Source organism: Strigops habroptila, chromosome 7 (assembly GCF_004027225.2).
Source record: "Strigops habroptila isolate Jane chromosome 7, bStrHab1.2.pri, whole genome shotgun sequence".
NCBI lineage: Eukaryota > Metazoa > Chordata > Aves > Psittaciformes > Psittacidae > Strigops > Strigops habroptila.
The window spans coordinates 25,973,930-25,997,941 of NC_044283.2; the positions used below are offsets into that span (position 1 = coordinate 25,973,930).

The following is a 24,012-nucleotide window of genomic DNA, read 5'->3' on the forward strand; positions in this document are numbered from 1 at the left end:
TGAGTTTTGCATGGTTGGTACAAGCTGCTGTGTGACCTTCCATTGCCCTTTCTGCACTTCCTGCTAGCTCTGTCTTATTTTTATTCAAAAAGAGACAAAGTTGGCTGCCAGCCCAGATTTGCAGCTGGTGTCTCCGGAAGAAAGCTTACAGAAGGAAAAAATGCACAAACCAATAAACAAAATAACCCAAATTCCATGCTGGATTTGCAGACTATGCAGTTGGCATCATTCAAACATATAAGACATTGAAGACTGACAAGGAGGTTAAGGCCGTGACCACTTTTATGGTGGGGAGAGTACCAGTAGTGACTCTCCTCTGGTGGTGTCCAATAAACTGAGAATCCCAGGTGGTAGCAATGCTTTTAGTTACATGGCTCTGCTGTGCAGTGCAGGAGTTAGACCCTGAAAAGGAGGAAGAAAATTGGAATTTGCTGGTGGCTTACAGAGAATACACTATACCACTGCCAGAAAATATCCCCACTACCATAAATAAGTAGCTCTCTCTTTCAAAAAAGAAAATTAAAAATAGCAGCTTGTTTTCCCACCTGTATCGTATACAAAGCAGCAAAGCATAGAAGGTACAGAAAGGATGATTTTGCAATGAGAATACACCTTTTCTACCATTCAGTATTGTACTTGGTAGTATAAGTGGACTTGCAAATGTTAAACATTGCAACAATTAAAGGAAGTGATGGGCCTGCAAATTATTTCTGACAGGTGCCTTCCACAGAGACTGAGTAGTCCCTTCTCAGGGTTGCCTTTAAGGGTCTTTGGGTGGAATGTCCTATGCAGTCAGTGAGCAGATAAGGGCCCTCCATCCACCCCGCCAGTACTTCTGCACAGTAGACAGAGTTACTTACAGAATTCAGCTGTGTGGCATTAAGCTGTACAGACCTTGCCTTGATTCCCTGGATAGGTCTGAGGCTCCGTTCTTACAGGTAACTGAGCTTGCAAAACTGCTAAATGTTCATTTATTTGTTTAACCACTCTTTCTGAGGAACACGATGCTCTTCCAGCTACCATTCTTCCATGAGGCAAGATCTCATGGCTACCAGATGCATCAGAATATTGCTCTGCACTGCTAGGACTTGAACGGATGGGAAGCTTAAGGGCTCAGTTTGAAGGCATTAATCCTGCAATTGGAAACCCATGGGCAAGAGCTCCATTCATACCAACCGACTTTGCCCAACCATAGCATCTTGCTTAAACATTAGGTTGCAGCACTGGGGCCTGTGAAAAAACATCCTCATCCATTCAGGAGCTTTCCTGCTTAGTCACGCATGACAAAACTTCTCAGCTATCAGAAGAAAACTTAGCTACCAACCAGAATACGGGAATAGGTTGTAAGTAAGTGCCTTTTTCCCCCTATTTTGCATTTGCATGGTATGATTTTTAAGTTAGTTGATCATACAGTTGATGAGCAAACATTAGATCAAAATAATTTGATAAATCTTAAAAATGTGAAAGTGTAAAAGAGGAAGATGGGTAATTAGGAAAATTTGGTGCACAAAAGCATGGACTAGACACAACTTGATTTAACTCAGAAGGAGTTTCATTCATTTAAAACCAAAAGAGTATGAAGAGATTGTGATCTTACTCCACACTGTAACAAAGTTTAAACAGAACCATTCTAAGGAATACTAATAGAAATTACAGAGAACAACCAATTTTTGCACTTATGTTATATTCATTTCAATGGCCCCAGTTCTTGTTTTGCCGTTTTCAATTGTCTTGGGGCAGAAGACAAGTCTATATACTTAAGTGTTAAAGCATTAACCATGCACCCCATGCAAAATAAATTAAAAAAATGAATTATGATAGGCATTCTGGAATATTAAGTAAATCAGCACATGCCTACTGCATCAATAATAATTCTTAGTGAATATCCTTGAGTGACTGAGGCATCAGCAGGGAGGAAGAGAAAGAAATAACACATCTTCAGAACTGGGAGGAAGCAGCAATCAGATAGTCACATAAGCACATGCACAGGCTTAAAACCCTGGTATATTACTGGCTGAAAATAATCCTTTAATTTTTACAGTAAAAAGCAGATGTGATAATTCTGGACATGGGTCCTGCATAATGGCAGTTTTGCTGAGGTCTTCTGAAGTCAAGCTCAGGATGGGATGTGGCACACATCCAAAACCATCATTCCTAGGAGTAGTATATTGCACTTGCACCATTGTTAAGGCATTATCTATGAAATTACATCTGTGTTTTCTAAGATGGGGTTATTGATGGTGTTCAGGAGATGAGGCCCTTGATGGCTGGCTGCTACGAAGTGAAGCAGGATCTCAGCTCCCAAGCATTAGATAGGAACTATTCAATAATCTGAGAGCTCCAGTCCACAGGTTGTCCATCAGCTGACAATCAAGGTAATCACGCGGGCAGGATTAAAGCACCTAAAGATCTCACTGTTCTCCAGGTACTTGGAGATGGGAGAAAACCACTCAAATCACTTTCAAAGCCATGGAGAAGATTTTTGTCCTGTTCTTGATTTGGTTTCCCTCTCTTTGCCCCATGACATCTTCACTGTGTGTAGACTTATAGAGGGACATAGAAGGCTTTGGAAAACTTCTGTAGATATTCAGAAACACTGATGTACAGATAATTTATTAGAAGCTTGTATGCATAAGAGTTCTCATTTCTGTACCCCACAGAGCAGCACTATTGCTTGCCTCCTGCTGAGATGCCTATCACAGACTGGCTGTTTATCACAGTGCAAGGGTAAGACAGACTCACAAGGAGTATTAAAACATAGCATTTGTCAGACAAACTTGATTATTCCTTTCAGTAAGCACTAAAGAATTAGTGGATGAAGGGAATGGCACAGTGTAATAATTCCTGATTTCAGTTTCGAGAAACCTTACTTGTAAAATTAATTTAAATTGACTTGGAGTGGAAAGCTATAGTTAAAGATTATTGACAGCGCCTATTCAGATGTGGGGAAGGGCATAGGGATCACAGCAGAGACAACATGAGTTTTTCAGAGACAGAAAAGAAAAAGTTACACGCCCAAATCTCAGTAGATGCTACAGGGAATTAGGGATCCAGATCTCTCACCTGTGCCTTTGAAAATCTCTCATTTATGTTTTTTTGCCATCTTCTCTAATTATCTAAGATAAAGTAAGTGGGAGGTTCATGAAATTCAGTTTAAAAAAAGAAAAAATAGAATAAAGACTCATGAATAATTAGAAACACAGAGAAAGGTAAAATGTGACTGAATTTTTGAAGTGATCTGGTTAGAAATAATTGAAAATCTGTGCTGTGTATTTCCAGGGGGATGAAGTAACCAGGAGAAAGACAAGTAAAGTGACATAAGTTTGCAATATGAGGAGGCAGTAAAAAAGAACATGCAATAATTAATTCTATATGTGGAAACAAACCATCAAAGTGCAGGAAGGGAATAACCTTTTTTTTCTACCTCTGTCTTTCCATTACTGACCAAAACTAGAATATGTGCATTTGCAGGTATCTCTTTCTCAAAAGAGTATTGAACAGTTGGAATAAGTTCAAGAAGAGTCACAAGACATGTTTGAAAAGAGAGACCTACACTTGTCAGGGAAGTTTCAGGTAATTATTCACATAAATTTAGTAACTAGTCACAAAAATAGAAGCCAAGCCTACTTTCTCTTCAGGGACCGGGAGGATGCTATTTAATTTTTCTACAAGGACATTCAGGACTAGTGTCATAAAACCTGTGAAAGACTCGGCTTAGTTCTGCAAGATGGTGAAACCAAGCTTTCCCTTCAGGAAGAATATGAAAAGGCTCCCCATCCCTTGCTGTCCAGAGATGGAAGCACTACATGCCATGTCGCAGAGGCGCCGGGGCTTCTAACTCTTTGGGATGCCTCCAAATCCACAGTGGCGTGTAGGATTATTTTTAATTCTATCTTCTATAAGCTCATTTCTTGACTGTATGGCCACCATTCAATCACTCAGTAGTCATCTCAACTGCTGATATCAGAAGCTTACTAACGTAATTTAAATCAAGGGTAGGTATAAATCAGAACAATTCAGAGCCAAAGTGTCTGTGACTGTTTTGTGCTGCATTGAATCTGATGCTACCTTTGACAGACAAATGACACCACAGAAAACACAATTCAGCTAAATAGGAAAAGAAACAGGAAAAAAAAGCTTTTTAGGGTCATAGATAGATGGTTTCCACACTTCATCATAGGCCAAACTAGCAATCTAGTCGGAATGAGAAATATTTCACCAGGTGTTGCCTGCTGTCAAAATCTACATTTACTATGTGCAGTATCCACATATGAAGAAAACAACCTTTCAGAAATTTATCATGAGTAATCTAAACTTTGGGCATATTATGAATTGATCAATATTAAATTAATGAATTGCATGTATGTTAAGCAGATAGTACATTAAGTGATAGTTTTTCAGCATTAAATGTGCTTTGGAATCTGGAAAGATTATTTATTGCATATTTGTGATCTCCATTTTATGTTAATTTAATTTACTTCTTGTTACTCATCTGTTCTGGAGTGACTTCTTGCTAAAAATTACACTACATTGTAATTGAAACACTTAACATGCTCAATACTAGAAATTCATCTAATATGTGTATGCAAGATTAAACAATCTAGGATCTCAGAACTAATCCCATCAAGATATTTCTACATTCCCTTTTTCTGTATACAAAGGAACATAAAGTAACATTGTGAAGAAATATAGGAATTTTAAAAGACAATGCAACACACAAAGACACAGAAATCCCCACTACCTCCATCTGGTCTATTATTGTTTTATCATAATCCCTTTTCCATTCTTATTATCCAAGGAGAAGAGATGGCCCAGCAAGAAGAGGAGGAGTCCTTAGGGGAGGAGAAAATTCTCAAATATTTATTCTCTTATGTTCATCACTAACTGCACTGACTCCATTTGTGCTTTTCCCCCAGTGTGTCTTGCACAAGCTAATGCCTGCAGCTGAGGACTGCTAGGGTGCCAGGCTCCAAACAAATGGGAGCACAGTCAGTGCTGAGTTTATCTTCTGGGCATCATTTGTATTCTGTTTTCTCAGCACCTCTTTTTGCAATCACGAGCCCATTTTCATAGAAGGGACAGTGCGGTAAAGCAGCAGAGATCTCCCATCTTCTGCTGTGTGTCTACATGTAGGCATACTAGGATTTGGTCTCATGGGACAGCTGTTTTCTGTGCAAACAGTGATGATCCAGCTGAATAAACCATTCCCAGTTCAGATTGCCTTCAGGTAGGGTGTACCTATACGAAGGCAAGTATCCACTACGGCAGCCTGAAATAGGTACTATGCCCCCATAAATAGATGTACTGTGTGAGTAGTAGCTCTTACAGCTCTTAGCTGCACTAGCCTCGTGCAGCCCAGCATCACATACCTGAACTGGGATGACCAGTTTAGCTGCAGTACCAACACACAGCAGGTGTGGATGGCAAACTGGATGATGACAGCATCAGCAGCTCATTTATTGGTGAATAATGTCTTTGTGGCTCTTTTCATTGAATGATTGGACAGCACTAAAGGAATTTGATGCCTGACAGTCTGAAAAAGAGCATGGGGGTTATATGACTTTGCTTTCCAGCTTGTGCTCTGTGGTGTTTTCTTGTCAGCAGTGCTAAGTTTATTCAAACCAGAAAAATTCCTAATTTCCCAGCTTCCCCCACCATTTTCCAGTGTGAAGACTATTGCGGTCCCTTCTGAATTTGGATATGTATCTTCCAGCAAGGAACAGATAAGCTCTTAAATACAAGTGATTTTATGAATAGCAACAATGGAAAAGAGAGGGGTAGAGAGGAAAATATAAAACAGGTTGAGACTTTACTTCTAGATAACAGATCTTGTAAAAGAAGAAACTATTTGATGGCCCATAATATATAAGCTGAAGTAATGTGTGAATGCTGTTTTTATGGTGTGAATGCTGTTTTTATGGTGAGCTGCACCAGTGGTGTGAAAAGCTAAGGGTTTCCTGAGAATTTCTGAACATCTCAAAGAGTTTGGTTCAGGACATGAATCACATACAGAGGGAACCCAGCATTGCCCTCTTGTTACCAAGTATACTAAATTGGGGTTTCCACCTCCAGTAGTAAGTGCATTTTTGAATACCATTACTTGAACAAAGACAGCATTTGCAAGTCAAATGATTTTGCATAAGCACTTTTTTTAAAAAAAAGGCCACAAAATTATGGTTTTTATACAATTTAGAATTTTTTTAATTCATTCAAAGTGAAATCAAAGTGAATTCTAAAATTCCATTTCAGAATTAATTTAAATTATTCTAAGACTTGTAAATTTTTCTTAGAGTAAGAAGAGCTCAGAAATATTCCTTCAGCAACAGACTAATTAGTCCACCATGTGATTCTGATCTCTGTTCACAGATGTTAAAGATGTATCATTGTATGGCAAAACTGTATCTCTATTCCCCATCTATTCAGTTAGAACAAAAAAGCATATAAAAATTGGTGCACATAACACCCATTATGAGGTCTTAAAATTAATTTTTATAGTGAATAAACATGGGCAATGATAGCAGTATTTTTGCTGCAGATTCTGATATATTACTCTTGTGAAATATTAGCTTAACTGGGAGACTACTTGGTGAAGGAAGATTTGTTTCATCCAAATCTTTAAACATAATCTAGAATATAGCATTCTATATTGCTGAACATGTTAAAAATTAAGAATTGAAAAATATACAGGGATATTAATTCCATGTTGAATTCCTAATATGACCATAATTTAAGGGATTGTGTTGATTTAGAAAAAAATTCTGAAAAATAAATACTTTTTTATAGGAATTACTTTCCTTACAGAAATATGCTATGCTTACATTTTGTATTACTTTTTCGTATTTTATCTTGGTTTTAAAATTTTTGAAATATATTTAATCAAAGCAATTATCAATTATGATTTATAATAGCAACTGCTGACTAAAAACTAGTTGGTCTTTAATGACACTAAGCTAAATTTGCACCCATTGCACCCATTTATAAAACGGTAGAAAGGAGGACCCTGGGAAGTACACACCTGTGAGCCTCACCTCTGTATCTGGCAAGATTGTGAAACGGATCCTTCTAGACAATATGCTAAGGCACGTGGAGGACAGGGAGGTAATTAAGACAGCTGGCAAAGCTTCACCAAGGGCAAGTCTTGCCTGTCGCCTTCTGTGGTAGAGTGACTACATATGTGAACAAGGAAAGAGCACTTGCAGCCCAGAAAGCCAAACATAACCTGGACTGTACCAAAAGGGCCAGCAGGTTGAGGGAGGTGATTTTGCCCCTTTGCTCTGCTCTGGTAAGACCCCACCTGGAGTACTGCATCCAGCTCTGGTGTCCTCAGTGCAGGGAAGATATGGACCTGCCAGAATGGGTCCAGAGAAGGGCCACAGAAATGATCAGAGAGGCTGGAGCACCTCTCCTATGAAGACACACTGAGAGAGTTGTTTTTTTTCAGTCTGGAGAAGAGAATGCTCCAGGAAGACCTTATTGCAGCCTTACACGAGCTAAAGGGGGCTACAAGAAACCTGGAGGGGAACTTTTTACAAGGACATGTAGTGACAGGACAATGGGGAATAGCTTTAATCTGAGAGAGGGTAGATTTAGATTAGATATTAGGAAAAATTCTTCACTGTGAGGCACAGATTGCCCAGAGAAGTTGTGGATGCCCCATCCCTGGCAGTGATTGCAGGCCAGGTTGCATGGGGCTTTGAGCAACCTGGTTTAGTCGAAGATGTCCCTGCTCATTTCAGAAAGGCATTTGGACTACATGATCTTTAAAGGTCCCTTCCAACACAAACTATTCTCTGATTCTATGATAAATATTTCATATACATAACTGTAAAACATAACCCTATAGAATGTGAAATTAATATAAAAATGATCATTGATATATTGAAAAATACAAACTTTATTATTTACATTCCTAAGTTAAGATCGTCAAATGTCAGTATTTTGCTCATCTTTCCTTTCCAGAAAAACATTGCGGTTTAAGATCCTAAACCTCAGATAGAGTGGAATTTTAATGTACTGACCACTTCCACTGAAGTCCAACAAAAGGCACAGATCCCATGGTAGACTATTCCTGAGTGTAACAAAATGAACAGCTGAAAAGAAGAGAAAAAGACTGAAATGCAAAAAGAAAAGGCAGTCATCATAGGAAAGTAAGAAAAACAGAAGACAAAGGGTAAAATCATCCCCCACCATGTGCTTCTAATACACAATTCTCTTGTAGCACCTGGGAATTTCCTACCAACAGTACCTAACTGCCCACAAGCTCCTCTATACCACTTCAGCTTGCTTCCTCCCTAATTACAGGCTGTAGTCTGGAAACTGTAGATTAATAACCATATAAATAGGGTTGGAGCTGTAACTGTGTGAACTGGATGAAAAGTGTGGTGAGAATTAGAGAATATGACCAAAGGACTCACAGGAGGCATTGTTTTCTCCCTCTCTCTGACTATAACACATCCCAGTTTTTCACCCTGAAAGGAGGAGGACAGTGTAGACTGTGCAATACCAAAACACTTCACCTTCAGATGCAGCGTGGTTGCTAAGTAACAGCAATGTAGTTTACTTGCTACATCACTCACATGCCTCGTGGAAAATGGTTAAGGTTATCATAAATCGTAGGCTGCCTCTGTATTAAGATATGCATTAAGATAATATTCTGTTCTCAAGAATAAATTAAAAATGTTCTAAGAAATTTTAGGTAGTATAATAAAAGGAAAGAAAAAAAACCTCATGAAAACATCTATATACAAACAAATTTAAATGAATGGACAGGTGAAAAAATCAGCTAAGCATATCTCAGGCAGGTACTGCCTGGAGTACTGAAAGTAACTAGGAAGGCAAAACAAATCTCCAACCTCAAGGGCGACATTTAATGGGAGGTTCAAGATGCTGTCTGAACCTAAAAACTATAACCGCAGATGAAAACATAGCCTAAAGAAAAGTGGTGGAAAACAGCATAAGGTGTGAGAAGTGCAATGAGGACAGATGCAGAAGGCTAAAAGAGATTTTAAATCTAAGTGTGAGATTTTCCAAAGCTCTCAATAATAGTCTAACTTTTGACTAAATAAAACCAGAATTGTATCTACTGGAGGTTAGTAAGTCATGGTTAAGCAGTTGGAAATTCCATCTGGTAAAGAGTAGGAAGCCAAAGATTAAAAAAGAGAAAGTAAATTCTAAACATGTCTAAGCAAAAAACTTTCAAAAGAAGGAATAGGTCTCTTCGACCTCAGAGAAAAAAGCAAGCAAGGAACATAAAGACAGAGCTGAAAAGCCAACTGATTTCACACCGGACTGCATCAGACTTATTCTAGATATACTCTTTCAAGTTATAAAAATGTCGTCAAAAGAAGAAATGTTGGAGCCAACTGATTAACTGAATAGGAGAGTAACCAGCACTAGATAGGTTAAAAAAAAAAAAAAAAAAGTGAATTAATTTGCTAAGCTACTATCTAATGTATGCAGTCTTTTCTCAAAGTGGCCTGTCAGGTCTGAAAAGTAATACAGGCATTAGGAATAGCCCTGGAAATTACAACACAAGAAGTCCTCTTTACTTTAGCTAAATCAGTTAAAATTACAACCAGATGTAAAACATCTATTCTGACAGAATTGTGTAGTTCCTGCTATAGAATATATATGGGAATGGATCCCTTTAAATGTGTATGTGTACATTTGTGTGTGCACACAGTAATACTTTCAATTCTGTAAGAAATCAGCAGCTCTCTTGCAAACTCCAGTGGTCCTTACTCATTCCAGCTACGGCTTGAAGAAATTGTCTTCTTGGTCATGTTGTAATGAGAAAGGTATTGATATTCTTGTATCTGGGCTGAGAAAATAGGTTTGTCATATAGAGTTGACTATTCATAGAAAACTTTTCATTTGTGAATGTATCACACTGCTGTGATATTTTAAATCTTCTATTTCCAAGCTGGGTTTTGTGAACTTATAAAATTGGAGCTCCTTTCCACTCTGTAAGTAAAAACACTCAGTTTTCTAGTTCATTCCCTGCTGCTTAGCATAACTCTCTACTTTTTGGAGAACGCGTACAGTGATTCCAATTAAAAGTCCCTACCCAGAACATTTTTCAGCCACTCTTGAAACATTTGATTTTGTTTTGTCTTTTGTTTGTTGTTTTTTTTGTTTGTTTGTTTTTTTTAGTAGAGTACTTATGAAAACATTAAACAAAAAGTAACAATTTCCTTGATTCTATTTTTAAAAAAGGAGATAACGATAGCCAAGAAAATCTACCAGATAGTTCTTTTAATAAATACATTAAAGTCTTTTATTTTTCTCCAATTTTAGCAACTAACATAACCGAAACTTTCAGACCATCAAACCAGTTTTCACAATCTGCCATAAATTTGCATTTCACAGAAATAATCCTGACAAGCACTAATAGATGAACGTTGTTGGTGCAATAATAAAACAGTATAAGGCATATTTACACCATCCTTACATACAGAACACTGTACACACAAAAGAAATCACAGATCCAGAACAAAGAAAATTCAATCTCTTAGACGTTTTATGTTAATAGGCTTGGTATCAAACAAGTAACTCTCCAAGCAACAGACAACCTCTTGTTCCTGTGTGATTTATTTGTAACATTGTGCTCATGCAAAATAGGTATTTGCTTTATTGCATTAACATTGAAAGAAGGTTGGGAATTAGTTTTGAAACCAGTTCAATCAAATTTTAAACCCTGTTTCTCTTCATCCATAACAAGTCTGAGTCACTGTTATTGGTGACATAAAATGAGGCGTTAACTGATGATTGAGATTTTTATTTGGTAAGTTCCAAAACAATAATGAAGCTCAACTGACTACAGTTCGAAAACCATCTTTCTTGACCACGCACTTTTTTCTTTTCTATTATGAGGTGGTTTAGATGAGATGCCTTTTGTATTTTTTAAGTTTCTATCTTTTTCTATATATTATTAAAGAAACCATGTACTATCCAACATCCACTGTTCACAGAAACAAATAAGCAGCAGGAATAGCTCTGGTGGCAGAGTTGGCCAGAAAGAGGACATCAGTAAGTTAGTGGCAACTTAATAAACATCAAATGCCCCAGAGATACGTCATGAAAGAGTTGATTACTATAACCCATATTTCTGTAAGAGTTCAGACTGCCAGGGACGTTTGCGCTCTGGAAAGTAATCTGGAATGTGGATTTTTTTAAAATCTTGGATACATTTTCTCATTTCTTCCTCAACACTCAGCTTCTCACATACCTTCTTTTTGGAAAGATTTGTTTCTCTGGACTTGCTAATGAGAGTTTGAAAGAGTTCACTGTTTCTGCGTTTGTCTGGTGGTGGCATCCACTGCACTGGGGCTTTCTTAGATGGACGATCCAAAGTCAGAGTATTTGGCTGGTGGGCTGCGGATGGCTGAGTGCTGGTGGCATTTTCTTGAGGGGTGCTCGCTTCTGAGTGGCTGTCACAGCTTGAGGTGGACAACTCGTTACAGGAAGTCCCACTTTCACTGCCCTTGTCCAAGACTTTGTCATGCTTCCTTTCTTCGTGGTCTTGTTTGGGGGAAACGGTTCTCTGGGGGGGCCCTAATACAAGGCAGGAGAGAAAAAGTATTAAGCAAGCACTAGTTTACACCAAAAACTGATTAGATACCATTTAGAAAAACATGACTCAGAGTCTTGGCTGGCATAAATCCGTGGCATTTCCTCGTAGTCAAAAGAACTATACCAGACTGGTAGACAAGTTGAAGGTCTAGTCCTCCAAATTCTCACTCCTAAAATGATTACAGCAAGAATAACTTCACTGCCTGCCTAAGAACACAGGTAATGAAACATGCATAATGCTCATGGATTATCTGCACCGGAAATCCCTGCAGGCAAGTTTAAATGAGCTAGTTTGCTATTACACCCCAAGAAGTTTATTATACGAAATTAGATTTTATAGTATTAGGAAAATACTACCATACAATTTGCAAACTCTTTACTTAAATAAAAATATTCTAAGGGCTTCAGTTTCTCTTTTGGAAGCTCTTAACTCACCTTCCCAAAACAGTCTACTGATACTATGCTCTGCAGATGTCAACTCTGCAGAAGCCCTGCACAGAAAAAGGAGTATTAATCCTAGAATAACAGAGAGATTGCTCACTACTGACAGAGTCTTTAGGCTTTTTTATTCTTTTTGTATCCTATAGCGATTTCACCGCACTTCTTCCTGTCAGTTATTATCCCCAGCTTGCCTCAGTGCAAGCTCAGAATTCAGCTGTACTCCTCTTACTGCACAAGCTGGCAAGGAAAAGTAGGTTATGAAGTCATCGGTGAAGAGGCACTCTGCAATGGCAGGGAAAGCTGATGGCCTATCAGCAGGCATTGCTCAGCACTTCACATGTCAGAAATCAGATCTAGGTTGTTATTCTCTCCAGATACCACTTTTGCTTTGAAGTCTTAAGCAGAATACGAATGTGAAAATTAGGTGGTAGCTGCTAAATCTGTACAAGTGTTTTCATTTCTGAAGCCTTATTTCAAAACTCCAGCTGTGAAGTGAGATGACGCTACGCTGACATCATATAAACATCACAATGTTAATTTAGGACACTATCTAAAGCTTACAGAAACGTCTACAGAGTTCAAGAGGCACTGGATCAGACTGAAAGGAAAAAATTCAAAGATGTTTAAACATCTAAATGAAAACGTAAACTATGTCTGCTACAAATCCTGAAATAGCCGAACAGTTTAGGTATCTAAATATTTCACAAAATCTAGATTATCCTTACAGTTTCTCCATACACCACCAGCATCAGTTAACTGCCCTCGCCAGAACCAAAACTCAGAATATGAGAGCTCAGCCTTCAGTTACTGGGACAGAGCAGCAAAGAGATTTTTTGAGTCACTCTGTTTTTCAGAATTACAAATTAGAAATATAATTACAATTATAAAGAATGCAGAAGCAATATGAACACTCTTGTGTCTTTTTGACAGTGCACTTCTATGATCCAAAGGAATCTAAGAAGATTGCAGTATTTCATATTTTATTTATGAGACACAGAGGAAAACAAAAGAAAGCAAAAAAAAAAAAAAGGGCAAATAAAAAATAATCTAACAACAAACAGAAGCACTCAAAAAGCCTGCTTTGCTTTTGTTTTAGGCAGCATCCCAGGATGCCATGTCACATTTCTGCAGTCCATCTAGAGAAACCCATGTGTAACCAAGAGCCAAAGAGAAGAGACAACAATCCATCAGGGCTTGTGCTTACATTATTCAGAGTGAAAAAGACAAGTAATTTTCTACTTCATTATATTCAACCTGAATATTTAGCACATGATTGCAGTGATTTCCCTTCTCTTTCTCTTCCAGAAGTATGTTCACCTTCTTAACGAGATGTATATACTTTCTTTCCATTGCTGTATCTAGCATTTCATTTCATACCTCAAACCATTATATGAATATGCTAAATTGAGAGTCAGCTGTCATGGAATTACTCTGGCTTTGCAGCATGTGATTATAAAACCGAGTAGTGAATCAGTTAATGATTTCAGTATCGTTCCTCTGATTTTCAATAACATGATTAACATCAATATCTAGTCACCTAGTTTACAATCTTCTACAAATGTAACAACACACTCTGTGACTAAGAAATTAAAATTTTCTGTTAGCAACACCCAGTAGTCTTCAACTATCTTTCCTGCCCATTTTTTGCTGTAACATCATAAATCAAGATATTATTTCTACTTACACTTCTTTATTGGTACTCCTTGCTTCTCAAGGGCTCAAACATGCATGTACTAAGGCTCTATTTCAAAAAAAGCACTGAAATACACCTTCAAGAATATAAAAAATTCCACTTCCTGCTACAAGATTATTCAGGAGCCTGACAATAGGCAGGTATTTAAATGCTTTTTTGGATCACAGCCCTGAGGTTCAATACCTTACAGCACTGAGCTCTGTATGCTTCATTGAATCACCTAAATTCACAATTACTTTAATCCAAACACACATTTCTCCCACACCTCTCCTTTTAAAAACTAACAAATCCTCCCTCACAAAGAATTCTTTACATGCTCCTGCACTTCTTTCTCAGTAGTGTGTTATTAACAGAAGCACCAGTTCTGCTACAAGGGAGGTTTTTTGCACAATATTTCCACTGGCTGAAACCCAAAAGAATTTATAAATACATAAGAAAAAATCCTCACAATTTTCAACATCAGGGATTATCAGATAAATTTAGCTCCATCTCTAATTTAGAAAGCACCTCTTTATTGCCCTCTAAGATGACACACTCATCTGTGGCTGGGATTGCGTGATGGGATGCTGTCTCCACTGTGCCTTCTCAGCCCTTCCAGAATAACACCAAAGGCTTTCAAATACTTAAGTCTACCAGAAATTACTTATTTTACTGGAGTGCAGAATACTTCTTAAAAACTCACAGAAAGCGTATTTGCTCCATCGTGCGCATAGAATCATACAGTGATAGAATCATTTAGGTTGGAAAAGGCCTTTAAGATTATTAAATCTGTTAACCCGGCACTGCAAAGTCCACACACAACACTAAAAAACTTCAGTGACTTACAACCTGTCCCTCCTGCTCCTGCCCTTTCTAGGATGTCCCATCTGCTGTTCATTCCCCAACTTAGAGATGGTGGAACTGAGTAACTGCATCTCAGTCCTCTCTGACTCATTCTTAACAGTCTTAAAGTTTAGGAAATCATATTAAAATTCAACTAACCTGAGTGCTCCATTATCTTGCTTTACCAAGGGCAAGTCCTGCTATAGTGGGCTTCTACGATGGAGTGACATCAGTGGACAAGGGAAGAGCTACAAATGTCATCTATCTGGACTTCTGCAAGGCCTTTAACATGGTCTTCCACAACATTCTTCTCTCTAAATTGGACAGATATGGATTTGATGGGGGGACATTTCAATGGATGAGGAATTGTTTGGATGGTCTCATCCAGACAGTAGTGCTCAACAGCTCAGTGTTCAGATGGAGATGGTGACAAGTGGTGTCCCTCAGGAGTGGGACCAGCACTGTGCATCATCTTCATCAATGACAGACAGTGGGATCAAGTTCACCCTCAGCAAGTTTACAGATGACACCAAGCTGAGTGGTGCACTTGAAACACCTGAGGGATGGGATGCCATCCAGAGGGACTTTGACAAGGTGAAGAAATGGGTCCATGTGAACCTCATGAGGTTCAACAAGGCCAGTGCAAAGACCTGCATCTGGGTCGGGGCAACCACCAGCATCAATACAGGCTGGGGGCCAAAGGGATTGTGAGAGTATGTTTATACTGAACATAAGGAAGAAATTTTTTACAATGATGAGGGTGGTGACACACTGGCAGATGTTGCCCAGAAAAGTTGTGAATGCCCCATCCCTGGAAACATTCAAAGTCAGGCTGGAAGGAGCTCTGAGCAACCTGATCTACTTGAAGATGTCCCTGCTCATTGCAAAGGTGTTGGACTAGATGACCTTTAAAGATTCCTTCCAACCCAAACCATTCTATTATTCCATGATCGATTCTACGATTCTCTTATCTCTCTCTCTCTGTAGGTTAAACTCCCAGTTTACTGTGTGCGCAGTGGCAGATTCACGAATTAACTTCCTCCTCACACAGCTTCTTTATTCCTACAGTGTCTCAAAGATCATTTGTTTGTTTATGAATCAGTTTATTTTTACTGCATAATGTAAAAGAAGTTGTGAACATATGCATAGATTGCTGCGGTTAGCTATTTTAATAGATACTGCATTGACATGAAGAACGGAAAATCTTAGCTCTGAAGTACAACAGTTACAGCTGGATCTAAGAGATGTCGATAAGAGTTGAAGTTGATATAAATACAGTCATTCGGAAACAAAATATGAACACTACTTTAAATGTGTTCAATAGGCAGTACATCAATCAAGAATGGAATCTGTTAGAGAGATGCTTTTACTGTTCCAGAAAATATACACAAAAAATTGAAATTATTGGAGTTTTATCAATCCCCTTGCCAGTACTATAAAATGAAGCCTGTTGGTTGATTTAAATAAAAACCTAAACCGATTAAAAAAAACACCAGCAGAACAACAAAACAGCGGGAAAAAAAAAAAACCAACAAAAACCAAAACCAAAACCAAACCAAACCAACAAACCCAAAATCTTGAGGTTTTCTATGATGTAATTTTAGTGAAACAAAGTTCTTTCTTTGGGGTATTTTATCTTCAACATTTTCTGTTTCATCAATTGTACTTTTATAAAAAAACCCAGCAGAACAAAGGCTGTTTTTATTTGTATTTGTAGAAGACTTTATATCTAATCCAACAATAGTATTTTCAGTTTAATTAATAATTTCTGCATGCTTAAGAATATTGGTATCATGTGACTTGCACATGACTTTGCATGAAATGAAAATTTCTTCACATTGTTTTGCATAGAGAAGAATCCTTATTTTATAGGCTTTACAAACATCTTCAATCTGGTACCAGCTGTTAAACCTCTGAATGAACTTTTCCTCTACCTACTGTCTCATAATTACATTATACTCAGAGTGAATATAAGATGAATTCTATTGTGGTTTATGATTTAATCTTAAGAATCTAAGTAAAACTAACTATAATTAATATGCAATCACACAAAACCCCTCATAAAATATCACATTATAATGGACTTATCCATCTGGGGTTTTTTATTACTTTTCGTCAACATTCAAAGTATTACACCAAACTGAATGCTTAGAGAAGCCACCTGTGAAATCTGATGACAGGTTATGGCTACTGTGGGAATCTTATCACTACCAGACTTTTGAGTACTTAATATCACACTTCAATGGAAAATTATTATCTTTTATGTCTAATTTTACTTTTATTTTTTTAAAAAAGATTATTTTTAAGAGATATAAAAGGATAGCTCTAAGCCCCTGACATTTTCTGTGGTATATTAATGATATTTCCAGGTTTAGAAGAAAATACAGTTCTTAGAGCCCAGCTCAACACATGAATTCACTCCCTGAAAACAGAAAGGGATTCAGCTTGCCTCTTACCACTGGAGTTGTAGGTTAAAACTAGCTTTATGGCAGGCAAATTTACAAGGGACTTCCTGACCACTGCACTCTGTCATCTTTAAGGCACAACAAAATCAAGCTAAATCCACTGCTTGGATTTAGCAGTGAGAGTTTATGTGGGTTTTTTTAAATCCATACAGTTTGTCAAGGAAACTTTTCTACTTATTTTAGTTATTGCAATTTACATTTAACTTAGGCTTGTTGAGAGTGGGGTAGAGGGAAAGCCATGCTCCACTTCATTTCTATTTTCAGGCTAATATGCTGGCTTACACAGGAATTACGTGGCATGCAGTCCTTAGCTGTCCCTCTGCCTATGGATCAATTTATCTACTATGAACATCCCAAGCAAACAATACTAATGACTAAGCATATAATGTGAGAAATATCTAAGTGCTTTTGACAAGCTCTGCTCTTGACAGCTTGCACTTACAGGAAAAATTGAAGAGTTCTGTGTAGAGATTTCAGTGGAATAAAACTTCATGTGGGAGTCTTTGTGTGGTTTCAAATCACTTCAAGTTAAAAAAAAAATCAGTTTCCAATTTGGGCCTCAGCTGGTGCAAAATTTCAAACCACTTTTTGGATTAAAGACCTGATCCAAAGAATGCTTGTTATATATAACATATGTTATATATACTAGTGAATTAGTTTTCAGAAAGAAGGATTGAAACTCAGCATTTCCTATTTTCTTCCTCCTTTTAGGTGAGTGACGAATTGCTGTGGATAGCCAAATACTGACACTTTCCTCTTCTTTGACCCAACTGAGGCTTAGCTTTAGTCAATGCAAAGTAGAATAGCTTCAATAAAATGAAAAGAATGTTCCTTTTGCCTTTGATTACTTCAGGGTAACATATTCATTTGGAAGAAGTGAGTTAACTTCCCTCAGGCACAAGAGAGGATTAGCATCTGGGAGGTTTTGATTTATTAATGTGATAAGCCCTGAACTCTTGAGTAGAAGACCGGCACTGTCAACATATCAACATCAGTACTTGGAGCAGAACTTGAATTGTATGTGATTTAAGAAAGCCGAGCAAGTCGTCTTGCAGATGAGTCTGCTACAGAGAGGTCTTGCGAGTCTCAGCAGGGCTTTCCTGACATGAAGAATAGCACTTAGGCTCCTCACATTTTATAAAAGCAGTTTTGTAAATACACCCTATGCTCTGGCAAAACTTCAAATTCGTATCTACAGGTCATGTAAATTGGTTTGGCTTCACTAACAAGCTGGTTGTGAGCTGCAAGTCTGGATTCAAAACTGCATAATTTAAAAAAAAATAAGGTTTAGACTTAAATGTTGACCCCACTCAAGTCAAAGTCAACACACTCTGTGACCTTAAGTTACAAAACAATAATTAAAAAATAAAGCCTGTTCATTCTAGTGCGAATGCAAAAAAAGATCTTAGAAGGAAAGCAATTTAATGGTGAAAGGAAAAAGGGTGAAAGAAGACTCTCTTTTTACAAAAAAAAAAAAAAAGGAAGTTAGAATGATTTCTATAACTCTTTAGTACTTTACTCAGAACGCATAATTTTATTGGAATCCCAGGAAAATTCATCTTTAGGTGAAAACAAGCAAAATTACTTCAGATAATACTTTAGCCCCCAAATATTTGCACAAGAACATATGAAAACAGTATGTTCTAAAGAAAACCTCACCGTAGACTTTATTATCATCTTTGCTAGAGTATAGAACCTATAATAATAAGGTGTTCAATGAGTCATTGTAGACAAACTAAAGAAATTATGAGAATAGTAAAAAGAAAAAAAAAATCATGGTGATTGTGAAAGATGGCAAAATATACTTCTTAATTATTCAGGAATGTTTTACCACATTCAGAATTTAACAGGAAATGCAAATTTTCCCATAATAGTTCCTGTCCTCTACTGACAAGCCCAGGAGGCATTTCACATGCTTTGATTCCAACACAAAATTTCAAAGAGGGAATTGTACACTGAAGTCTTAAGACTGAAAGTCAGGAAACCATCAATACTGTCAATATGCACCCACGGTGTACAATGCATGACAGATTTTACTAATTTCAGGACTATATTGCTAGATCAATACTCTGCAACCAAATTCGTCGACCCTGCTGATGACCCTTGAAGAGACAACTGTTCAGTAGATTGCAAGACCTTCTAAATCCCTGAAGCAAAATTTAAAAAAATCTATCCCAGCTAAATGAATACTGTAAAGCTATCTGACAAGTTCATAGCAGGCAACACAAACGTCCAGAATCAAACAGATGCTTCACGTTTGGTATGTAAGGTATTTTGAGAAATAGGACTCACTGAAGAAGTACAGAATATTCTTCCTGAAGCAAAATCTGGATGTCATCACAGTTTTCACATGCTATATTAATCTCCACTAACAGCGGAGTAATAGCTCTACTAGACAATCTGTCAAGGATATAGAATCATAGAATCATATAAATGTCCTTAAATTGTTTTTCGTTAGCCATTTTCTCAAAACTCTGGAGTTGCTAGTTGTTATCATTCTCCTTTCTCACTCCCTTCCCCTTTCTTCTAATGACATACTTGTAAGTCAATCAGGAATTTCCGTCTGTTGTCAATCACACTGCTGGCTGCTTCCTCCTGCTTTGTAAATATTAATATTGGTTGGGCATCCCCTGAAGTGTTAAATAGACCTTTAGCCAGCAAGTCTGGTTTGGCAAAGACCTAATCAAAGTTTTAGGTAACGTGAAGCTGAATCTTTTTCCGCACAGATAAGCAATGCATTTCTTTGAACTACTCACCTTTCATTTTTCCTAAATTATTTTTGACTTCTTAGCTGTCAGATGTGGCCCTCTATGTGGCCACATAAATGCTTGTGCAGAACAAAAGGCACCAGAGGGATGGGAAATATTCAATGGAAAGAACTGCACTCTTCAGTGACGGCTTATGGCAATTTGAAACATACTTGAAGCAATTACTTGCCTTCTTGTGACATATACATATGTTAAATATATTGACTTAATAATGTCTCCATCAAATATAGTTTCAATAAAAGTATATATGGAATGTAAAAAATGACATCTCAGATAAGATCCACCAGTCAGAAACGTATTTCAGTGGCACTTCAGGGATTCAATCACTTCCAAAATCACTGCTTCTCTCTTAGAAGCTCCAACTTGAGTTAAAGCAGAGGGAGAGTTATTAACACAGCAATCTCAGGATTTTTTGTTTTAATTTTTATTTCAAGAAAAGTTCATTCACAGCTCATTGGTAAGAACTCTCCTCTGTCAGTGGTCTCAGACTTGCCTACTTTGTTCTTACAGTAGAAGTAACAGGCAAAAAAAACCCCAAACAAACAAAAAAAACCCACAACAAAAAAGGTACAGAATCAACCACCACCTTTGTGGCTTTCTTCCCCATTCGGTTTCAGATATCTAACCAATAGTTTTCCTTGATAACTTTTATTTCTGTCTTTCTAGTATGATCTCACATTACTTTGCTTTGTCAATTACTTTGTCAATCATCGCTTTAGATAAAATGTATAATCTTAATTTCTACATTCCATCTCTTTCAATTTTACAGGTTTCTTTCCTACTGGCATGCAAAAGAAACTAATGTTAATATGAATTTACAGAATGTGTATAAAATACGCTTGCAGAAAGTTGTCAAAATACTGTGCACTGGCTTTGGCATTACTAAAAGTCTCAAATTAAAGAAACACTTCAGACAGCAGCAATCTTCGCAGGCTTACATAATACTTATGATGGCACTTCAGGCAATAAGCAAGTGGAAAACAATGGGAAATGCACACTTGAATCAAGTTTGCATTTTACTTTTGATTACTGAGATCTAGCAGTGAATTATCTGAACTGGGCGAGAGTCCACAGTGAATTATCCTAAGGGTTCAAGCACTAAGAGGGATGCAATTCAGAATACGCTCAGATTATATTTGTATAGTTTCATGCCTTTCTTCTCTGGATCCCTGGGATAATAGAAGAGTCTCAATCCGCAAGAATTCTGTGAACAGACCAGAAATGTTTACTGAAAGCTCTCTCTAAGTAACACTGATGATCATCAATGAGGTCTTTCTCACTTCTGTATACACCGCACGAAGTACATTTCAGACTAACATTTCAACTATAGCAGTGCCATTCATCTATTTTGTCATTAAGGTCTGGTACATGAAAACTAAAGCAAAACAATATGAAATTAATGGGGCATTGAATCCTAAACTACGTAAACACATGCCAATAATAACACACTATCTTTAGATCCAAATTCCTAGCTCTGCCTTATGGAACATTCAAAGCACTCGCCCCAAATAAACAGCTACAGAAAATATGAAAACATATGCAGAAAAACAATCTTACTTATATGGTATATATATAAGTAAACTACAAATTATTAAATATGTGAAGGATAATGAATTCACTCTGTACACATCTTGTTCTCCACAAAAAGCAAAACAGTTTGCAAATAATTTGCATGTAAAAATATTACATATCCATACAAAGAAAATATTATGGCTATATGACATAAACCCACAAACAGATTGCTAAAATGAAGGTTGAATTCATTAAATTAATTCTGCTTGTGAAATGGTGAAACTACATGGATTACAACTACAGTATAGTAAATACAATGTGAAGTTCTTAAAAGAAATCCGGAGTATTTGCAGAACAAACTAAATTTTTTTACAAGACAGAACCAACAGCATTTAAGGGACAGCACAATTATGGTGGTCACATTTAGAAATTAAAAATATAGGGATTCTTAACAGCAATATTTGAAATGTTGCTAAATTTCTTCAGACACTTAGATAATATTTGAAGATAAAAGTGATATTTTGTATCTTGAACTAACCTAAATGTTTCATCACTGCTTAATCCTCCAAAAGTAATAAAAGCAAAGTCTAAAAAGGATTTACTGCTATTACTGAGGTGGTTGTTAGTAATATTCATTTTATTTCCCTTGCAGACTATATGTTCTAGTAATAGGCTACATTGTGCATAATATAGTTGTGCTGCATTACAATTAATTATTAGATTACCTTTGCCCTGAAGAGGTTAAAATCTAAGAACAAGACAAGAAACAACAGATGGGAAGAGACTGACAGATGGGAAAGTACCAAAAAATGCAGTATTGGTCAGCACAATAGGCTGGTTGTCTCAGACCTCCAGCTGTCTAATCTTTTCTCCAAATTTATATGAGCAGCACAAAACCAGAGAGTTTTAAGGAGGATTTTGAAGCATAATAACACAATAGCTTTGCAGATGTTAGTGGTATCTTCTCCCTCAAGTACAAAGTAGCATCAGAGGTGACATGAATGTGAGCAATAAAGTCACCATGGTCTGGCTGGGGCTAAGAGTTACAACTGCAACAGCAAGTAATAGAGGCTAGGTGAGGACAGGCAACCAAAGTCCTTAAGTGTGAGGATAAGCAACCCATGTCTGACATAAATATGAGAGGTTTAATGTAGGGCCTGAGAAGCAAAGGCGAAAGCAATAAACTACAAACATAATTTTTTCCACCAAAACAAAGCAGATATTCTGGAAGCAGGTAAAGTAATATTTCCCACAGCTAGATACTTGAAGTCTGGATGGAAGAAAAGGAAAATAAAGACCCTTTCTTAAATATAATTTAATTCTTCACATTTCTAGGCAAGCCTATTAAGGCTTAAAATCTACATTGCTTTTAATATAAACAAAAGCGCCCATAAGGAATTTCCATCCAAACACAAGATCTTGCTTCTTCAGTGTATCTGAACTTCATTTGGACAGAACTGAAAACTGCGGTTGCCAGAAGACTTTCCTCTATCCTTTGGTTAAGTAGCTACACAGGTCTATGGAGCAGCCAGGTCATGGTTGACTTTTCCATGCATTCCTCTAGACCTTCTACAATACTTACTTGCCTCACCCTATCTCTTCCCAATGATCTCTTCCCATCTTGCAGCAGAACTCAAGGGATAAACCGCACCAGACCTGTTTTGAGCAGCTTTAGAAGTAGTCCTACAGAAACTATATACCCTTCTGATTCAAATTTGCTTTCATGTTCAATATGATGTATAATTTGTGGCCTGCAATATTCATTTATTCCTTAAAACCCTTAAATATTTCCTGTAAGGTAACTGCTAGTTGCATCCAATAGTTGCATTTACATGTGACATTTCCATCCCTGACCAAGTAACAAAGAGAGTCTGATTACCAGCCCAGGTGAAACCAGCATTAGAAAGAGTAGAAAGATTTAATCCTTCTGTTATTCCAAATATTTCAGATATTTACCAGGAAACACAATCAACATATATAACTGAGATATTTAATCACTTACTACAGTTTGCAATGAATAAATTATGCTCAGCTCAGATTGAAATGTGTTTGTTTAAATTCATTCTTTCTTGAAATGTGAACTACATTTGAAAAATTTAAACAATAAAAATGTTAAATATTAAAACATGGACTAGTTTTCTACTGTCCTGCAAATTGAATATCAAATAAGTACAGAAGGCTATCTAAAGAGGGTAACAGCGTTCTTTAGTGAAAATTTCTTACATTATTCTTAGCGATTTTTTTAATAAAATATACAAAATCTTGAGCGATTCACAAAACATCTCTTAGCAGTACTGAAATACAGATACTATTAGTTGATATCTAATTTAGCCCTAATGGAGGCAAAGAAAACAAATAAACAAAAAAAGCCCTAGAAGAAAAAGTATGAGAGTTTCAGAGGAGAAACACACATTTATTTATACCTTTCACCACAATCCTACATTCCAGTAAATTATCTAAAGAATGTTTCAATTAGGAGCTGTGAGGCTTTTGTAGCTTTGCACAGTAACAAAAAGAATGAAAGCAGGAAGGAAAAATACACTAAAAAGCATCTAGAGAGTGTGAACAAACAGTACTATTGAAAATTTTTACATTAAACTTCATTTACCAAATCAAGCTGAGCAATTTTCATTTTATTGTAGTAATCTACCTTATAGTAAAAACATTACACAGAAAGTAATAACCTCATTCTGATTATCACTAATAGTTCTACCTCAGTTTGAGCAAAGGCACAGCCAAA

The 24,012-nt window shown here is 37.0% G+C and overlaps 1 protein-coding gene across 4 annotated transcripts in view; it reads right to left on the bottom strand.

Annotated features, from left to right (window-relative positions):
• Positions 1–10,237: 10,237 nt before the first annotated feature.
• Positions 10,238–24,012, bottom strand: part of KCTD8 (potassium channel tetramerization domain containing 8) — a 92,690-nt gene continuing 78,915 nt past the window's right edge. For 2 of the 4 annotated variants that reach the window (XR_003992333.1, XM_030492762.1), the window contains one exon: positions 10,238–11,553. Coding sequence is in view for 1 of the 4 variants with exons in the window: in XM_030492762.1 (XP_030348622.1) it covers positions 11,093–11,553 (461 nt within the window). In the remaining 3 variants the exon portion in view is untranslated. The remainder of the gene's footprint in view (positions 11,554–24,012) is intronic. The other 2 variants (XR_003992332.1, XM_030492763.1) reach the window with 1 other exon arrangement.